The sequence below is a fragment of the Megalops cyprinoides genome, chromosome 5 (assembly GCF_013368585.1).
Source record: "Megalops cyprinoides isolate fMegCyp1 chromosome 5, fMegCyp1.pri, whole genome shotgun sequence".
Classification (NCBI taxonomy): Eukaryota; Metazoa; Chordata; class Actinopteri; order Elopiformes; family Megalopidae; genus Megalops; species Megalops cyprinoides.
Genome location: NC_050587.1, coordinates 30,394,154 through 30,413,303, shown reverse-complemented (window position 1 = coordinate 30,413,303; position 19,150 = coordinate 30,394,154). Strand labels below are relative to the sequence as shown.

General features: G+C 42.8%; 1 protein-coding gene across 1 annotated transcript in view; it reads left to right on the top strand.

Moving 5' to 3' along the window:
* LOC118777498 (aryl hydrocarbon receptor-like) overlaps positions 1 to 17,365 on the top strand; it is a 77,030-nt gene extending 59,665 nt beyond the window's left edge. The window contains exons 3-11 of the mRNA XM_036528492.1: positions 2,199 to 2,320; positions 5,846 to 5,935; positions 9,622 to 9,742; positions 10,874 to 11,013; positions 11,434 to 11,636; positions 12,171 to 12,280; positions 12,667 to 12,808; positions 13,130 to 15,038; positions 16,596 to 17,365. Coding sequence (XP_036384385.1) covers positions 2,199 to 2,320; positions 5,846 to 5,935; positions 9,622 to 9,742; positions 10,874 to 11,013; positions 11,434 to 11,636; positions 12,171 to 12,280; positions 12,667 to 12,808; positions 13,130 to 15,038; positions 16,596 to 16,703 — 2,945 coding nt within the window. The 3' untranslated portion in view covers positions 16,704 to 17,365. The remainder of the gene's footprint in view (positions 1 to 2,198; positions 2,321 to 5,845; positions 5,936 to 9,621; positions 9,743 to 10,873; positions 11,014 to 11,433; positions 11,637 to 12,170; positions 12,281 to 12,666; positions 12,809 to 13,129; positions 15,039 to 16,595) is intronic.
* Positions 17,366 to 19,150: the final 1,785 nt, after the last annotated feature.

The following is a 19,150-nucleotide window of genomic DNA, read 5'->3' as shown; positions in this document are numbered from 1 at the left end:
CCCTCAACAATTATAGGAAATTAACATGAGGGGCATGTAACAACAATTGCATCTGTGTTACTCAGACCATGAAACATTCTGTTTTCTTTCTCTGTCCTTCCTTTGGTGACTGTGGTAAATCCCATGACCGTGTGGACTGTTGTATCAATAGGCGTCTTTCAGTGTAAGCAACTTATCTTTGGGTTTGTCTTTCCTCAGCTTGTCTCAAAACATCCATGTGCAGTGGGAAGCGATTTTAGGCTATGAGCCAGAAACATTTTCTTTCCATATTCCATTCTTTCCTTTTTTTTTCTTGTGACACAGAGAGAGTAGGGTACTTGATAGGTAGCATAAACTCCAGAGGCAGCACTTACAGTCATACTTGGAAGAAGAGAACCATATCAGTGTTCTCCCTGTCCCAAGAACCACTACTTTAAATTTGCCGCTAAGGTATATGTTGAGGTGACGTCAGTGTCGTGTGGGTTAGACTTGTTGCTTCCTCGGAGAGTCTCCAGATTGGACAGAACCAGGGGGGACCCCAGTACAAATAAAAACGGCGGTGAGAATGGCCCGCTTGTTGCATTCAATCAAAGTGTAATCATCGCCCCAACAGTAACATTCCGAGTCTCCCCGGACAGGCACACCCCCACTCAAAACACGTTTTGTTGATTTAGGGCGGTCCTTTGCAGATTGCCCACAGTGGACATTTGTTCCCACAGCCCCTCTCCTCCAAAATGTCTGGAACAGCACTGTTGGGGGGGTGGGTGGGGGGGCTATGACAGAGCTGTCTGCTGGTCTGGCCCCGGCGTTAGGAGCTCTCTGTGGTGCAGAGAACCAGGTTCTGTGAGGTTAGCTGCTTAATAGAGCAGCAGTGAGCTGAAAGCCTCAATCCTACAGATTGTTTGGTCTCTCTAAATAGTAGAAAAAAAATGCTTCAAGCTTGTGTTCACCTGTGCTTGATAACGTATCCAGTCAACACAAATCAGAGTTTGGGTGGAAGAAAAATGCAATCCTTTAGTACACTCTCACGCACAGCCAAGGGTTATTTTTCACACTACAAGTCAATCAGTGCACTACATTGGAGTATGTTCTGACTGGAGTACGGAGCTACTCCACTGACACCAAAGTCTCTAACAGTCAGAGAAAAAGAGTAATACCTGGCTGACCTACCCACCCCATCCTTGGCTGAGCAAAGCCAATTTGTTTCACAATTGTGGGAAGTGACAAAAAAATTTAACAGAATTTAGCTAGAGCCGTCAGTATGATAGTATGAACTTTATAAATGGTCTTATTCATAGAGCCATTAACACTGGAACGGCCTTAGCAAGAAACTCTTCTGATTCCATTGTGATTGCATCTCCTAAATGATGTAATGACATGGATTTTTTTCATAACTGGTTGTTAGCCAATGCCAACAATGGTTGCTACCAGTGCATTTCCATTGCATTGGTACAACTGATCAACTTAAAGTTTCATTGAAATTAAAGATGTGGTGAATAGAACTTCTATGTGGTTTCTTGCTCTGAAAAAAGATGCTGTCTTGCTGGTTGTATTTGCAGCACTACTGGAGTGGTGCTCACAAAACATTATTCTTACAGACTAAAAAATGAAATGGCACTTTTGCTAAGTTACCAGAGAAAATGGGCCACTCAGCTCAAGAGTGGAGACTTTCAAGGTGTTGGTTAGCAGTGGGATATAATTACCATTTTTAGCTTTGTAATGATAGTGATTATTGGTATTGTCTGAGACGTTTTGGTCTCTGTAGAACAGAAGTAAGTCTCTACACATCAACAGTTAGAGATGTTTTGTCTCCAGCCTTTTTTTTTGCTGTGTCTCTTCTAATCCTGGTCTCCATGGGACTCTCCGCAGGAAAACAAATACATAACTATACAATCAAGACAAAAAGAGCATGATTGTCTTTAATTTACCCCCGTAAGCCTTGAGCTGAATGTCTTTGAAGTTTCCCAGTCGGACTTGAATGAGGAGTTATACCAGACCGTGTGAGTATGGGTGGGGGGCAGCGAAAGGGGGAAGATTTTTCAGCTGAACAAACAATGAGCACAGTTGTACAACTTGGTAGAAAAGGCACGTAAACAACATACAAAGGCTCACGTCACCCCCCCCCCCCCCCCACCCCCCCACCCCCCTCCTCAAGGCCCTTAGAGCTTTGCCTTTGGGTTTGCGTGTTGATGTGACGATGCCTCTCTTCCCCGCCACAGCGACCTTGAAGAAAAACAACTCAAGCTGGCTGGGGGACGGAGCCGCTGCTTTCGGGGGGAACGGGAAGAACACTTCCTCGACCGATGGCGTCGCCATCTCAGAAGGAGAGCTCCTGCTCCAGGTAGGTGACATGAACGTTGGAATGTTTTTTTTTTTTCTTGTTTCTCGTTTCCTTTCTTGTCCGCGGGCATTGAAAAGAATCTTTGTCCCTCCCCTGCCTGGTAGATTTACCTGCAGAGCTCCTTGGAGAGGGGCAAGTGCCGGCGTGCTCACTCTCACGCATGCTCAAAGTCAAATCCACTCACCCAAGACCTGAAGCTGGGTCATGTGCCTCACAAAAGTAATATAGGCTCATTATTAGTGGTTATTATTTACTTTCATATTGAAACACCCCCCCCCCCCTCCAAAAAAAAAAAAACTAGGAACATACTATGGAACACATTACATAAAGATAACATAAATATATTAGTCAGTACCACTTTTAATGCGTATAAATTTGTGCACACAGGAGAATCCATTGTAGAAATTACATACAGAGTAAAAAAATGCAAAAAAATGCATACTACAGTTGAGTATGCGCTCTGACTGCCATACCAATGAGCCTGGCTCCTTGGCGTCGCAGTCAAAGTCACATGGTTGGTATCCCGTAGACCCGGGTTCGAGGCCGGGTGGGGTGACTGCTCTCGCTCTTTGCTACAGTTAGAAATCACACAACATGAATCATGGATACTCTTCTTGGCTTTTTTGTGTACGCGCTAGTGTTGGGATGCAAAACACAGGCATTCCAAAGCGTCTGACACTGATTCAATTTTCCACCGTCTGCTGCATACTGAGGATTTCTTGTGCGGCAAGGTTCACAGCAGTACTAGAAATGAGCATTATGTCAGGGGAGAATATGGAACACACATCCTGCACTTCATTTCAGATCTGAGGGCCACCGCTAATCAATGAGGGGTCTGCTTTGACTTGGTTCCAGGTTCCTTGAAATAGTTTGGTTATGGTGCCCAGTGTGTTAACTGGGAGCATGGGACACACAGAGATGTTTCTGTGAGAGCTAGAACCCCAGAAACTGTGGCTGCTTCCTGTGCAAACTTTCAATGATATGTCTGATACAACTGAACTGTCAGGGAGCTCAGACTAGGACTCAATCGCAGACCCAAAAGTGCGTCGGTTTCCGGGCAGATTTAACAAAATCACAAGGCAGATCGAAAACCAGTTCACAGGCAGGGTCTAAACCAGAGAGGCAGTCCAAGGGAAAATCCAGGTACGGGAAAGACAGTCAGGGTCGGACAACGGGCAGGCACAATCGGGCGAACAAAACACAGCGGCAGGCAAAAACAGATCAAAAACAGGCAGGTCGAAAATCGGGAAACAGCAATAGACGAAAAACGGCAGGGACGAAACAGTTGAAAAATACTGCTACGAACTAGCAACAACTACACAACAAACAGGGTATATATGGAGAGTCTGATGAGGGGATGAGATGCAGGTGTGCAGGTAATCAGGCGGAGACAGGGCGGAGAGCAGGGCAGGGCTGAAACACAAGGGGAAAAACAAAAGCACATGGGAAAAAACCAAAACACAACGGCTAGGGGGCGGGAGCACTGACATGAACACTATAACCATTTCTCAAACCAGAAAATTAAACACAAGAAAACAACATGGAATCCATTTAGCCAAATTCTTTGTTCATTTATTTATTTCCTTGACCCTGAAGATGAGTAGCAAATCATAGGCCCTGGCAGGCCAAGCTGTTACTAGTTGTAGTTTACCATGTTGCCGAATCAAGACTGACTCAGTCATAGTTCGACACTGGCAATTATCAGTGTTGCTTAATCCTTATTGAGAGCTGGAGGCATTGCTGATACCAGTTCACAGTGTTTCTGATTCAGCACTGGTAGTTTCAATGATAGTTCTCAATTGACGCACCGACTGTTTCCAGGGTTACTGAATCAGCACTGAGAAGTGGAAGATTTGCTTGTTCAAGTTCCCATCTCAGTGTTGTCTTAAGAACTCCATGGGTGCTAGCTAGGTCAGAGAGGGTGCCCAAGACGATCCCTGTCTCCAATTACAGGTTGGGTCCACCATGTTGAAGTAGGTCTCTCCGGGTATGCAGGGATACACTTTTGTTTGTGTAGGAACTTTTTAGAATATTGAACATTTCCTTCATCAAATGAATGTCCAGCTGCAATAAAGCATATATGTGAAATGACAATAATAAGGTAAAGTGCTAACAATTTATGCAGAGCGGTGTACCAACTGTCTTTTGAATAAGGTCTGGGGAAGCAAAAAGCAGGAAAATACACCAAAAGATTGGAGTTATTCCAAAATGGGTATGGCTTTTTTTTATTTTGCTTCCCTTTTACTTTACTTAATTGGCATCTCTTTCAATGAATTTTGTTTTACATTACTGCAGAGTGACTGGTGTACAAAGAAGATAAAACCCAAACAAATTCATAAAACAAAACAAAGCAGGCATTTCATACATCAGATACGAAATTAACTTCCAGAAATTTCTAGTGATTATAGAATACATTATATAATAATTACAGCATATAGAAATACTACAGTAACAATATAAAACCAATACTGATTTGTTTTTGTGGTTTGAAAATTGCAGCCCGTGTACACCCAGCTGAAGCTTACCCTCACTACTCAGATTCAAACTGAATGCCTTCTGAAAGGCATTCTTTGGCAGAGCTGGAAGATGAAGTGGGTGCAGTTTATTACACTGCAGAACCTCAACAAAGCTTTGTATTGTGTGAACATTTTAATGCCTCTCTGTTTCTACCAACCATCTTGGGAAAAACAAAAAGTTAGCAAACTTACAAATTAAACAGTCAGTCAAAGAAAATGCTTGTTTTCTTATAGCGTAATAAAAATGAAGAACAGCTCAGCTGAACATGTCCTGTGACTCTTTATTCAGTTTAAATGTCTCGTCAATTGAAACCGTCTGTCTTGATGTTATTTTTTTTACTAGCTTGGTCATGGTATTTGATGCCAAACTGGCCCTGGGCAATGTTCACTGATGGCAGCTGGCAACATTAAGGTGTCAGATGATAATTAGTGTGGATGGTTAGACGTACTACTGTACATTCCACTGGTTCCTTTCCTGGGAATGAGGGAAAAGGAGATATTAGCTCGGATGTAATATGAACTATGAAGGCTTACAGTCTATTTTATTTTGGTTGTGCTTTCTCTCTCTGGTTGTGCTTTCTCTTCTCCCTCTCTGTCTGTCCCCGCTCTGGTTGTTCTCTCTCCTCTCTCTCTCTCTCCCTCTCTCTCCCCCATTTCTCTCTGCTCTGCTTATGCTTTCTTTCCTCTCTCTCTTTCTCTCTCTGTCCATTTCTCTCCTCTCTGATTGCGCCTTTTCTTCTCTCTCTCTCTCTCTCTCCTTCTCTTTCTCTCTCTTCTTTTCGCTGGTTATGCTTTCTCTGACTGTTTCTCTCTCCGTATGCCTTTCCCTCCCTCTCTCACTCACACGCTCTCTCACTTTCTGTCACTCTCTCTTTCAGTCCTTCCTTGATGCCTTTGCTGATGCGTGTGAGGGTGTGTTTGATCATTCTAGCGTGTCCAGGTGTATCTGCGTGTGTCTTTACGTGTGCAACCATGCGTGCTGCTAACCAGCCTCTCTCTGTCTCCGCAGGCGCTGAATGGCTTTGTCCTGGTGGTCACAGCAGAGGGCTACGTCTTCTACGCCTCTTCCACCATTCAAGACTACCTGGGCTTCCATCAGGTCAGCTACACTGTACCATGCAAGAACCAGTTCTTCGCACATCAGTGCTACACATGTCAACACTGCATTCCGATGCCTATTTGTTTTTGATGCTCCTATCAGGCATAAAAACGAGTGCCTCGTGTGCAGAAAGGGGTATGTTGCCATTCTGTAATAACAGTTTTCACATAACTCACCTGCCTGTTACGCAAGACAAATATGAAAAAGTGTTGATGGGAATGTTTTGCAGGCAGTCTGTCAGTCTTTAGCACTGCAACTCATCTAACCTCTCTTGTGCAACCTCTATTTTTTTGTTTCTCAGCATGGAGCTGTGGGGAGAATCTATCTTTTGTGTCATTTCTAAAGTGAAAGTTTGACTATTGTCTTGTAATGACATCTGTAACACCGCAGATATTTTCTGTTGTCGGGTAACAGATGCTTCTAACTCGCCACAATACTGAACGAGAAAACAATCCCCAGTGAATGAGCAGCTGCCAAAAATGGTAATGACAAGGAAGTGCTGAAAAGAACAGGCCCTGATGCAACTCGTTTTACAAACAGCAGTCCCCTCATGGAAAGTAATATATGTCAGTACATGAAATGTAAGAGATAGACAACTAACATATGTGCAAATATATGGTGCAGTTTTAATACATTGTTACCACTCTCCAGGAATATTTTTACAAGTACTGTTTTTTATTTTACAATATATTCTACAATACAATCATAAAAACACATTTATCTGGCAGTAATTCCTACATTTATATGATATGCAATGTATTTTGACATAACTGTGAGGAATTTAAACATATTTATCATTTGATGTTCTTGCATATTACATGCTACACGTGTATTACATGTGTGAGGATTTTACAAGGGATTGTCTGCCATCAGCAGTATTTTATACACATTAAGTATAAAAAGCTGTTATAAATTACGTTATTGGCATTTAGCAGATGCTCTTATCCAGAGCAACTTTCATAGGTTACAGTTTTTTACAATGTTATTCATTTATACAGCTGGATATTTACTGAGGCAATTGTGGGTTAAGTACCTTGCCCAAGAGTACAGCAGCAGTGCCCCAGTGGGGGAATCAAATCAGCAACCTTTTGGTTACAAGTCCTGTTCCTTAACTGCTATGCTACACCATTGCCCAGTGCATGAAACAGGGCTGAGTTTGGGCAAAAAAAGCCCTCCTAAGGGGAGCGTGCCCAGGGAGAGGCAAAGTCAGAGTAGCAGAAGCAAGGCAGTGCACACCCACATGCTCTCAGAAACACTCCCTAGCGTTCTTAAGAGCACTCCTCTATGGCTACAGACATACACGCCTGTCTCACAAGCACGGAGCGAATGCTACGTATCCTGCCGACTCCTGATGCTTGGGGCACCGCTTGCCCTCCACACGACACTGCGTGTTCTTGGGTCACTGAACAGACTGAGAGCTATTAGCCAAAACAAGCTGCGCGTGCGATGGGGAAAAAAAAAACCTGCGAAGAATGTGTTTGGCCCAAGCCTCGCTCCATGGGTCTTGAACTTATTTGTAAATCTGTAAGTTGTCTTGTCTTTTTTTTTTTTGTCACGGGTGCAGCCCAGGTAACACGTATAATGCTCCAGGGTATGGCAGCTGTGCCCTACTTAGGATTTGAACCCGCTGACCTGCACCTTTCCCCACACCCCCCTGCCCAATGCACCATTCCACAGAGTCTTTGTAATTTTATTTGCTCTAAATATATCTCACGTAGACTATGAAATATGTGTGGAAGAACAGTCGCGCCTTCTGTTTTCCATTGGGTGTGCAGTATACAGAATGATAGTGGCCTCTTGGCCCCTGGTAAGCAAGAGCACGACTGAATGTTTAAGGAAACTTCCTGTACAATGTCCTCTGTCCCATTTTAAGCTACAGTGGGGCTCTTACTATGTTATGAATTAGAAATAGCTGTTAGGGGAAGAGCCGCCCTTGCTAACAAATTAAGCTCCTGCTTTTCCACTGCAGTTGATTTGAAACCAGCATTCTCATTCAAAATAGCTGCTGTGCATGGCCAGGGTGCTATTCATTGTTTTATTTTTTGTGGGGGGAGGGGGGTGTCAATTGCCGCTTCACTGTACACTGCTTTCACACCACTGGACTGAAAGGCACAATAAATATTATTACTATTAATCATTACATAGTGGAGGGTAATACATTGAGTAAAGGTGCAAGTTGCTCTGGATAAAAGCATCTGCTAAATGCATGTAATATAATGTAATGTAATATAAAGTTGTCAGAGAGCTTTTCTGCCTGTTGTCACCTACTGACCTGTAAATGGCTCCTCAGGCTGAAGAATTACAAAATCCCTAGTAAAAGAAGAGTGTGAATAAAGAACACACAGTAAAAGTCAACATAATGGCTCATTTTCATACCGCCCTTTTGAAGCAAAGTAATATATGTATAATATATGTGTAATATATGTATATGTATTTTTCCCTTTATATAGTCATGTATTCTGTAGATTCATCTAGTATATATAATCAAAAATTAATAACATGTTAATAAGGATGGTGAGAGTAATTTCCATGCCACCTGTAGGAGGCACATAGAGTGTCTCAGAGTGTAGCACTCTCTTCCTCCAGGGCCCCTTTCCCACTGCCTGTCGGGGCAGGACCAGCTGAGACAGGAAAGCTGGAGAGAGCCCCCGTTACGTAAGCTCGCTCTGTGAAGCCTTGTTTGATTTGGCCTCTGAGCAGGGCAAGGGTCATGTTCGGGCGATGGCCAAGTGGATATCAGCCACGTTTCTGTCGGGTGGTACAGGGAGCGGGTTCGAGTGCTGTAGGAACAATATTATTCTGATTTGTCACGCAACGTCTGTCTCTGCTTTAAGTAAAGGCCAGCTTTTCTTCTGAGTCTGCAAGGTCTCAGTGCTTAACACTGAGGGAGTGTTTGACTTTGAACAGAGAAGGCAAAAAAACTCTACACGGTATTTCTGTGTGAAGAGAGAAGGTTAAAAGTACAGATGAATCATTGCAAACCTTAAAATAAAATTTATAACACCATGTATCAGACTATTATTAATTATTAATTACATTTATGCATAGGTAGTCAAAGTGTATACAGTAGATGTATATACTTGTACTACATTACAGATAAAATGATATGTATAATTTTATTTATAGGTACATATATAGATCGATAGGTAAGGTCAATAAGAAATCTGAAAGAATGTGTCATCAGTCTGCAGATGATAGTCTTGTACATGTACTTGTTTTTGTCATTATTTGGTTTTTAATAGTCATCATTACAATGGTCACAATTAATGCAGTTAGTTTGGAATGCACTCCTGCAGAAGGCATCTTCCACACATCTCTGGGGAGACAGTCCCAGGTGCAACATTGGATAGTGACAACAGACTGCCACTAGAGGGAGGTGTTAAATCATGTCAGTCATTCACCACTGAGTTGAGTTGACATTTTAATCTTGACTGACAAATAAGCGCAATGGTTACTTTTTCCAACACAAACACAGTCATTTTCACTAATACTGGTGACTGCTGAACTCGCCAAACTGTTCCTGAAGGAAAGTCATTGCGTAGAAAGTAACAATGATGGACAGGTCCGCTGCAGCACATGCTGCTTTGAATGAGGAAAGTGGCCTCTCCTGTGGTCACGCTCTCCTTGTCCACTTCCCTTAACCCCCTTTTCCTCTCCGCCCTGTTCTTGTTGCTTCCTTTTTGCAGTCGGATGTGGTCCACCAGAGCGTGTTTGAGCTGATCCACACGGACGACCGCGCCATGTTCAGACGCCAGCTTCACTTCGCCCTCAACCCCAACCAGTTTGAGTCGGAGCAAGGGGATGACGGTGAGCGCCATACTGTTACTGACACAATAGCTGTAGAACTAGAGCTATTTTTTCTATATGTAAAGCACCACAATTACCTTATACCTAAATAAAAGATGTGCATACATTTTTCCAAAACTGACATCTGTATTTGGTCCCTGGGAGGAACAGCTGATATAATGGTGGCTGGCAATTCATACCTCAGGGCAGCCCCTCAGATGGGTTGGATTAACTCTGTTCTGTAAAAAGCCGTGACTCATTACTGTGTGCACACATCATATTACAAGAGAACGGTTCACTTCCAACTGAAAAGTAATATGTCTTGAAATGTAAAATCCTGTATCCTGCTCCGGGCTCCTGCCTGGAGCTGTAGCTCAAGCATCACACCCCGACTTCCAGTCCTGCTACCTCACCACCCTGCCCGTCAAGCCAACTGCGCGCTAAGAACCGAACAGTCCTGCTACATCACTGCCCTGCCCATCAAGCCAACTGCGTGCCAAGAACCGGACATTATAGGATAGATTTCATAATTACTGTTGTTAATTACTGCTGTCTATCTAACCCAAATGTCTTAAAGTACATTGTACAACTTTAAGACTCTCTCTAATTCTATCTGCCCAGTGCTGGCCAGAAGCAGATGGGCTCCCCCTCTGAGCTGGGTTCTGCTCAAGGTTTCTTCCTGTTAATTGGGGAGTTTTTCCTTGCCACCGTTGCCTTAGGCTTGGTCTCAGGGGGTCTCAGGCCTGGGATCAGTGTAAAGCTGCTTTGTGACAACTTGTGTTGTAAAAAGCGCTGTACAAAAAAATTGAATTGAATTGAATTGAAATATATAAATAATAGATTCTTCTGTATGTCAGAATCTAAGGCATATATTGCAAAACAAATCATCAAGACCTCAATATTACATTATTGCCACTTAGCTGAGAGCAACTTACATAGGTTACAAGTTATTCATGTTATCCATTTATACTGAGGCAATTGTGGGTTAAGTACCTTGCCCAAAGGTACAGCAGTAGTGCCCCCACTGGGGAATCGAACCAGCCACCTTTCAGTTATGAGCCCTGCTCCTTACCACTGCGCCCGCACTGCCGCCCACATCATATGCATACTATGTAGTTAAATATCTACCCTGTTCCTTGGCTTGTTGTCTAGGCATGCAAAGCAGCAGCCAGATATCCAGCAACATTGTAACCTACGACCCCCAGCACATCCCTCCAGAGAACTCCTCCTTCCTGGAGAGGAGTTTCTGCTGCCGCTTCCGATGTCTCCTGGACAACTCCTCTGGCTTCCTGGTAGGCCTCTAAGACATTCGCCAGCTCTTAGACACTTCTCATCCTGTCAAGCCAAATATTTTTGGATTTACCGCAGAAATGCATTACAAGTAGTCCTCTCACTGAAAAAAGCTGCATGGGACTAGAAAGGCAAATTCACTCTCAAGGCAAATCAAAGGCTGTTTCATCTACCAACATGTGATTAATTTCTACTTGTGTTTTGAATTCTGAACTCTACATTGCAGTTTTGTATACTAATGCCTTTTAATGTTGCTTTAAAATAGGGTTAATATTAGTAGTAGTGTTATTAACAGTAATAATGTAATAACGTCATCAGTTTTATTACAATTATGTTGAGGATCATCATCATCAATTTAATTGTAGTGATAATGATAATCATAGTCATTATAAAGGTAATTACTATGCTCCTCTTGCTTCCAGGCACTGAACTTCCAAGGGCGGCTGAAGTATCTCCATGGGCAGAACAAGATGGCGGAGGATGGGACCAGAGCCCACTCCCAGCTGGCCCTGTTCACCATCGCCACGCCCCTGCAGGCCCCGTCCATCCTGGAGATCAGGACAAAGACGCTCATCTTCCAGACCAAACACAAGCTGGACTTCACGCCCATGGGCATCGACACCAGGTACCCCTCAGGAAAAGTGCTTAAACTGCATACTCCTTCACTCCATAATTCATGCAAAATGAATTAATGATGAATGAATAATGACCTGTTCTGAGTCTCTTATTAATCTTAGCCTTTTAGAGCAGTGACTGCCAGATCTTTTTCATAATATACAGCTATTCATATGCAATTTACTGCTATTCCTGCTTGATTTTGGTGGCACCTCATTTTAAGTATATGCATTTATGTAGTTAATTTGAAGGTTATAGTGTGCTTTTCTCATCAATGTAATGTACTTTACTCACCGTTCTAAAGGATTAAAAAAATTATTGCACCATTGTAAAACAAATTTATGAATAAAATACATAACAAGATTATGCATGTCTTATGAGAACCCCCATGGAGACATTCTAAGCATGCCTAGAGGCTCAGTACCTCTACAGTGCTATGCTGAGTAATTCAGAATCATAAGCAACTTGTCTCTCTCTCATTCGACTCACTCGAGTGTACAGGATGAAATCAGGGTTTGTATCAGTTTTTTCAATTTCTCTACAGAGGCAAAGTCGTTCTGGGATACTCTGAAATGGAGCTGTGCATGAGAGGCTCTGGGTATCAGTTCATTCACGCAGCTGATATGATGTACTGCGCGGACAACCACGTCAGAAGTAGGTTGCCAGACATTCGTCCTCCTCTCTCCGGTACTCAGCAGCACAGAAATGGCAATCACCAGTGCAGCTTCACCACTGTACTAGTCTTGAATGCTATGATGCTCGCACTCACTGGTCTATGAGTGTTGTTAGCCTGGTCTGACACTTTTGCTCATTTAACTTGAATGGATACACTTCTGTTCTATTGTACTGGAAGTTGCTCTGGATAAGAGTGTCTGCCAAATGCATGTAATGTAATGTGATGTAATGTACATAGAAAAACCAGATGTGAATGCATGTGCCTTTTGACTCTACCATTACCTCTCAAGCTTGTTTCCTTGTAATGAACCCCCACACAGAAATGTAGTGCTACATGTGCTGCATGTCTCCCTTTCATTCCTCAGTGATCAAAACAGGAGAAAGCGGTTTCACGGTCTTCAGACTCCTGGCCAAGACCGGGGTGTGGGTCTGGGTTCAAGCCAACGCCAGGCTGGTGTTTAAAGGAGGAAGGCCTGACTTCATCGTCGCTCGTCAGAGACCCTTAACGTGAGTGTTGATCATTATTAATTGGTCACGCTTGTAACGGATCCTTGTGTTAACCTGCCAGGAGTGTTTTTATTTTATCATTGTTTTTAATGTTATGTTCCTAGCTGGAAAATAAGTTACATTATGTTCCTTTTTTAGTTTTTACACATCCTGATAATTTGGCAAAACATCAGAATTTGTCAGGACAAGCTTCTCTGGTCCAGGGCAGTATGGACCACAAATCACCACAAAACCTTAGAAGGAAAATTAGAGAAACTGAAAATCAGCTGTGAGGTGTTATGAATAGCTATTTCCCATATTAACCTTTTTTTCTTTCCCTAGAAATGAAGAAGGTGAGGAGAACTTGCGCAAAAGAAGGTTACAGCTTCCCTTCAACTTTGCCACTGGAGAAGCACTCCTGTATGATACTGGCCCAAGTCTGGATGTGTCAGACATCCCAAGCTGTTACAATGTCTCTAAAATCAGGAAGATGCCTGAACAGAAGGCCCTGGATCCAAAATCTCTCTTGGGGGCCATGCTGAATCAGGACCAGTCAATCTATATCCAGACACCTGAGTCTGACCCTCAGTGCTCCCTGGATCAAGCCTTCATGGACAGTCATGCACTGGTGAGTGTCCCTGGTGATGCTTGGCATCAAGGGCCCCCTCAGTCTAATGGCAGCATCAAGCACGAATCTACTGTCGCAGGCATCATGGAGTCCCTGGAGCAAATCCTGAGCGACAGCAACATAGGCACCACCCTGCAGGACCTGGACGTGAACGAGATGGAGCTCAAGGACTGGGAGAACACCCTGCTGAGGATGAACATGAACGGTGACATGAGCGACATCGAGCTCAACGACATCTTCAGCAACGACATCTTCTCCTTCGTGGAGGAGACCCTGTTCAATCAGAATGCCGCGAGCTGTTGCAATAATGGCTCCGACCAGTTTAACTCCCTAGGAACAGTCCCACCAAACTGTTTCTCCAACAGCCCTCTGGGCAACCAGAGAGCTTTTGTAGGGTCATCGCAGGGTCTGCCAGCAGCAGAGTTGCAGAACGGCGTATTGCCTGGAAATCAAACCGACCACCAAAATACATCATTCTCTGATCCCCAGAGACAAGGGGTGGCTGTTCCTCAGACTGGCTTTATTAGAATGGGAGAGCAAAGCCTGATGGGAAAAGATGGGGTAAGAGGCATGCAGAAAGTCCCACATGTCGGTCCTCAGATCCCTGTGAGAGCGAACAGACCTATAGGGGCACAATCGGCTGATCTGTTCTCTCAGTCTCTGAGACAACCACAGCTCAATGCCCAAAACGGTAGCCATAGCAACCTGATGCCTTTTAACTCTACCCAGGGTGGGATTTGCTTTCAGGGTCAGACCCAGGTGAGGCATAGCATGTCTAGCTCACAAACCAGCAAGCTTAACGGCCTGGGACCTTGCCCACAGAAAAAAGTGCGGTCAGCTTCCTCAAGCACCACCGGTCAGGTCCACTCAAGCTCATTGGTTCCTCCTTTCCAGAACCAGCAACAGCTTGAAATGCCAACCCAGAAATTTGAGTGCCATCAGCAGAATTTCACTGACAGGTCCAGCCATATGGCAATGAACCAGGAGAACCAATGGGTTTCCTCCATCCCTGACAGTAATATTGCAGGCAGTCTCCTGGAAGCCTGCACCACAAGCGATTCCTCCCAGCAAGGCCTCTTGAATCCCTCATCAGCTGCCCACCTTCAAGGGCATTTCTCGGTTCGGACACAGAGTCTACAGTCTCAGGGCCTGCAGTCGTGGCAACAGCGGCAGCAGGCTCCCACGGCAATGCGAAACGGACAGCAGCAACCTGGGACGCACATGCACAGCTGCTACAGCCAGGCCCAGGAACTCCAAAGGGACCCGACACCCCTGCAAAACCAGCAGTCAGGCTACAGCTATGGAACTCAAAAGCCAGTGGACAGCCCGTCCACCTCCTCAAACAGCTGCATGTTTGAGAGCATGCCCTCCAGCATCAACAGGGTGCAGTTCAACAGCATGGGGCTGGGGGCCTCCATGTCCTTGTACCAGAATATGAAACCACCGCACAACCACAGCCCACCACAGGCATCCTGCTGCTTCCAGAGGAATGCCACCGACCCCATCGCAGGCCCACAGACCAACCCACAGCAGGACAGCTTGTCATGCCAGATGACCCCCAGCTTCACCCCAGGAGAACTTATGACCCAGCAGCAGTATCTCAGCTGCAACGGGCAGATGCAGGTAATGAAGTCACCTTCAAGTCACCTGGCAAAGTCAAAGCAGACTTGTCCAGTCTTGAAAAAATATCTTATCACATATCTCTTGGGGTTACAGCAATAAAAGAATAATGAATGGGCAAAGTTGAATGCTCATTTTGGTTCTGAACTGACATCCTGAATGGTGCATCCTTGTTGGGTGGCAACCTCTAGTTTGGTACCTTGCTGATGGGTACAGCAGCAATATCCCAACTGGGAATCCAACCGGCAACCACTGGGTTTCATGCCCTGTGATCTAATGCTGTTGAAAAACCCAATGTTAGCTAAAAGCTGTGCCAACATTGGCTTAGTTTACTTACAAGCTAACTAACTAATGATCTTGTTATATTCATCACAAGTTAGCTAGAAAACACCCTCCTGTCAAATCATCACAAAGCCCATCATCAAATTCTGCTATTCATTTTAGCCAGTTAATGGTGAATATTTACTTTAATAGCTGAGTCGGGATATGAGTTCAACACAGGAATTTTTGCTAGAGGTCATGGACGAGAAGTGAGAAATTAGCCATATGCCGTAGAAATATCTACACATAATGCAGTAAGTCTTTGCCAGTGTGAACCCTTGATGCTTACCTAGCTGGTCTTCACACCAAACGGAGAGTAATTTGTTTGGAGAGTTGTGAACAAGCTGAGTCAGGAAACAACCAACTGTCCAGTATCAGCTGAAAAGGGGATCTTTGTCCATATTACATAGGAATGTAGTTTGGAATTGCCATGAACACAAAGAGGTCCATTGCAACATATTGTGTCAGAGCTGTAGGCACTGTAGCAAACCTTTTCTATAACTTTATCAGCACGTAGTAACAATGCACCAAAACAAGTCAATACAAACAAAATTTGCTATATATTGATGTGCTGTTTTCCCCAACTATTTACTGTAGGTGGTATGTTAAAGCAGCTTAGGAGATTTTGCCATGATTATCTTAAGAGAAGTCTTTTTGCTAAATTACTTGCATACTTCATTCTACATAGAGCAATTAAGGAGACAGTTAGAGCACATCCACAGTATTTACTTATTGGGTTTATCTGATAGGGACAGTGCACATTAGCCAAAAAGGCTAGTTTTCATTTTTAGTCCCTGGCAAGGTAGTTAAAAGGCAATGAAAAGACACTATAAGCAAAAAATGTGACAAGCATGAAGCATGAAATGACATGGGACATGGACAGCCAAAGTGCGTTGTATGTTGCAAATCATAAGCAACAAAAGCATATGGGAAGCCACAGGACAGAAGCAGCATACAACAAGCAGCAAAACGAATTAAACAGGGCAAACCTGACACAAGAAGTACATGGCTAAACACAAGCAGAAACAGACAGGGAAGACCACATAAAGTTCGATCTATAGCACAAAAAGTACAAAATACTACAAAAACCACAGTACACTAATAAATTAGTACAGTAATACAGTAGTTGAGTTTTCCTTTGCACAGTAAAAGTGAGTTGGAGAGTCATATTTAGTCAAAGTTCGATTTTCGCCCGAACGTTTTTCTTCAACAATCTCTCTTTCCGCTCTTCTGTCACAGATCCCAGGCCGTTCACTAGAAGACAATGGGTCTTTCTCCTTCCCTCCCCTCTCTAATGGAACCACATATTTTCCTGAGAACAATCAAACCAACTGTTGCGACTTCTAGCTGGGCGTCCTCACCTTCAGCAGCCTAATGAGAGACCAGAGACTCTTGAAGCTGCATTTGCAGAGGAACAGAAGGATAAGACCCTCGTCCGCGAGGCCACCGAGGTGCCTCTGGAAGTTCCCTGTTTTTTTGTTTTTTTTTTTTTGGTTTTTCCCTCCTTTCCTTGGAGGCGTGGAAGTCCGTCATAACTTCTGTCTTTCTTCACAGCTTCACCCCTTGCAAAAAGAAAAAAAAAACACAAGGCCTCAGTCTCTTCCCCCAGACTGTGGGAGCCGTAAGGGTCATGCTTTGCAAACAGAGGTTCATCCGAGCCCGGCAGTACTGCTTCGCACGCAATTCGCCCATCTGTCATGTCAGGAGCAGAACAGGACGTTGTGACGGAATCTATTTATTCGCTTATATCTTTTTGCCATTATTTTTCATTATTGTCCAAATTTGAAATTCAACAAAAAATGAGAGAGGCAGAGAAACTGATGCCGTGAAACGTGTGTCAGTATGCGAGTTTTAACGACAGAGGTCAGTGTAATGAAGTAATTAAAAGGGGTCAAGGGTTATTGGGCAAACTCCTGGGAAATGATTTGTGCAGGCAAAAATATAATTGAGTAATTGTAAAAATATCCAAACATCAAAAGTAGATGATACTATATATTAATTGTATGTAGGACACATTTGTTTCCTTGTGCACTTACAGATAGATGGTAAAAAAAAGTCATATGAGGAGAAAAAAAAGTTTCCAGACAATTTTATTTTATATGTATTTACAATATAAAATAGCCAAACATAAATGTAACATAAATCTGGGGAAAAAAAGAAATGATGTCTATCAGAATCTATGTAAAAACAAACAAAATGCACTTTTGTGTATTGAACTATGTTTAGGTGATTCTTAGACAGTTTTCATTAATATCACAGTGATTCAGAGTATAAAAAAGAATGATTTGTTTTGCAAAGCTCATAAACAAATGAGAGAAATTATCTTGTAGTCGTAGCCTCAGTAATGTTCCTGTTATCCAGTTTCACACAAACATACACCTGTTGTATTTGTTATAACTGTTTTATCGAAATTGTTGACTTATTGAGCCATTCTTTGTCCATGGTTTTGTTTCCCTTCCTCTTTGCTGTTCTTATTAGTATTTGTGCTTGCTTCTGTTGGAACTAAATGAGGAACTAGTTTTAGGTCTACCCTACCGCACATTCTGTCCACACCTCCCATTTTGATTCTTAAATGGCTTGATCCTTGCACCGTGTGTAGCAGTGTGTACAGTTGTTGAGACCTGATTTTCTGGCAGTGCTGTCAGGGAATCTTAAATGCAGTGTTCAGATGGATGGAAGTATGAGCGCATATTTTGTATGTTTTCCATGTGACCGTGACCTCTTTCCATCCTAAATGTAAATTTATATGCCTTCAACTAAAAAGTTGTTTTTTTTTTATTTGATCTCTTTGATCTGCATTTCTTCTTGATTTCAGCAACTTCCAAGCTTGTGATGTTGGAAAGCAAACAGCACAAGTAACACTTCATTTTTTCCCCAAAGTTGAGGACAAAAAGCATTGCAGACAGATATAACTGAGGCCTATTTTTAAAGTTCTTATTCCAAGTCGAGATGTGTTTTTTTCACTTGTCTCAAATATGTTCAAATTGCCAAGCAAGTTTAGCTGATGTGGCTACTTATGACCAGGAAAGGGTCTAGTAAGAAGCTAATAAGTTGATATATATTCCTGATATATTTTTGTGGATGTGAAAAAATAATGATTTTGTATGTAGCTATTAGCTCACAAAAAAGTCACAAATCATGACTGACTCCTAAAAGAAAAAAGCCATTGCTTTTTAAAATTTCTTTTAAAGTTTCTAAATAATCACCTCAAACTGTAGTGGATTAAACATACATATATACGTGTGTGTGTAATGTCACATATTGCTATGTTCATAAAAAGAAAGACAAGTCTTAGAACAGCAGATTTCCAACGGTAGGTTTATCTTTCCCCCTCTCCTTAATTTCCACTACCAAAACATTTTAAATACCAAAAAAATATATTTTCACTTTTTCCTTCATGTTTATTCCTCTTGCAAAGGGTAGTTTTATGTACATTGCAGTGATGGTAAGGAGGTAATATGGCAGCTATATTTCCCAATCAAAATATCAGTGAAAGCGTACTGCAGGCAGATCACTGCAGCTGTGTGTTCTTGGAAACTTCAATTTACAAAGTGACATTTTACAGTACTCGCTTATAGTGATACAACTGTTTGACACCAGACGCTTTAAAATAGAAATTTAATTCCACAAAGATATTTTAAATGCCAATTGAATATTGCTCTTCTTTTCTTTATCCTTTTCTTTTGAAGGGGTTTTCAGTGGAGTAGGGATGGCTCGCTAAATACAAATCCATCAGTTATTCAAAACTCTGTTATACAGAAAAGTACAGTAGATTGTTTCATACATAGTTTCCC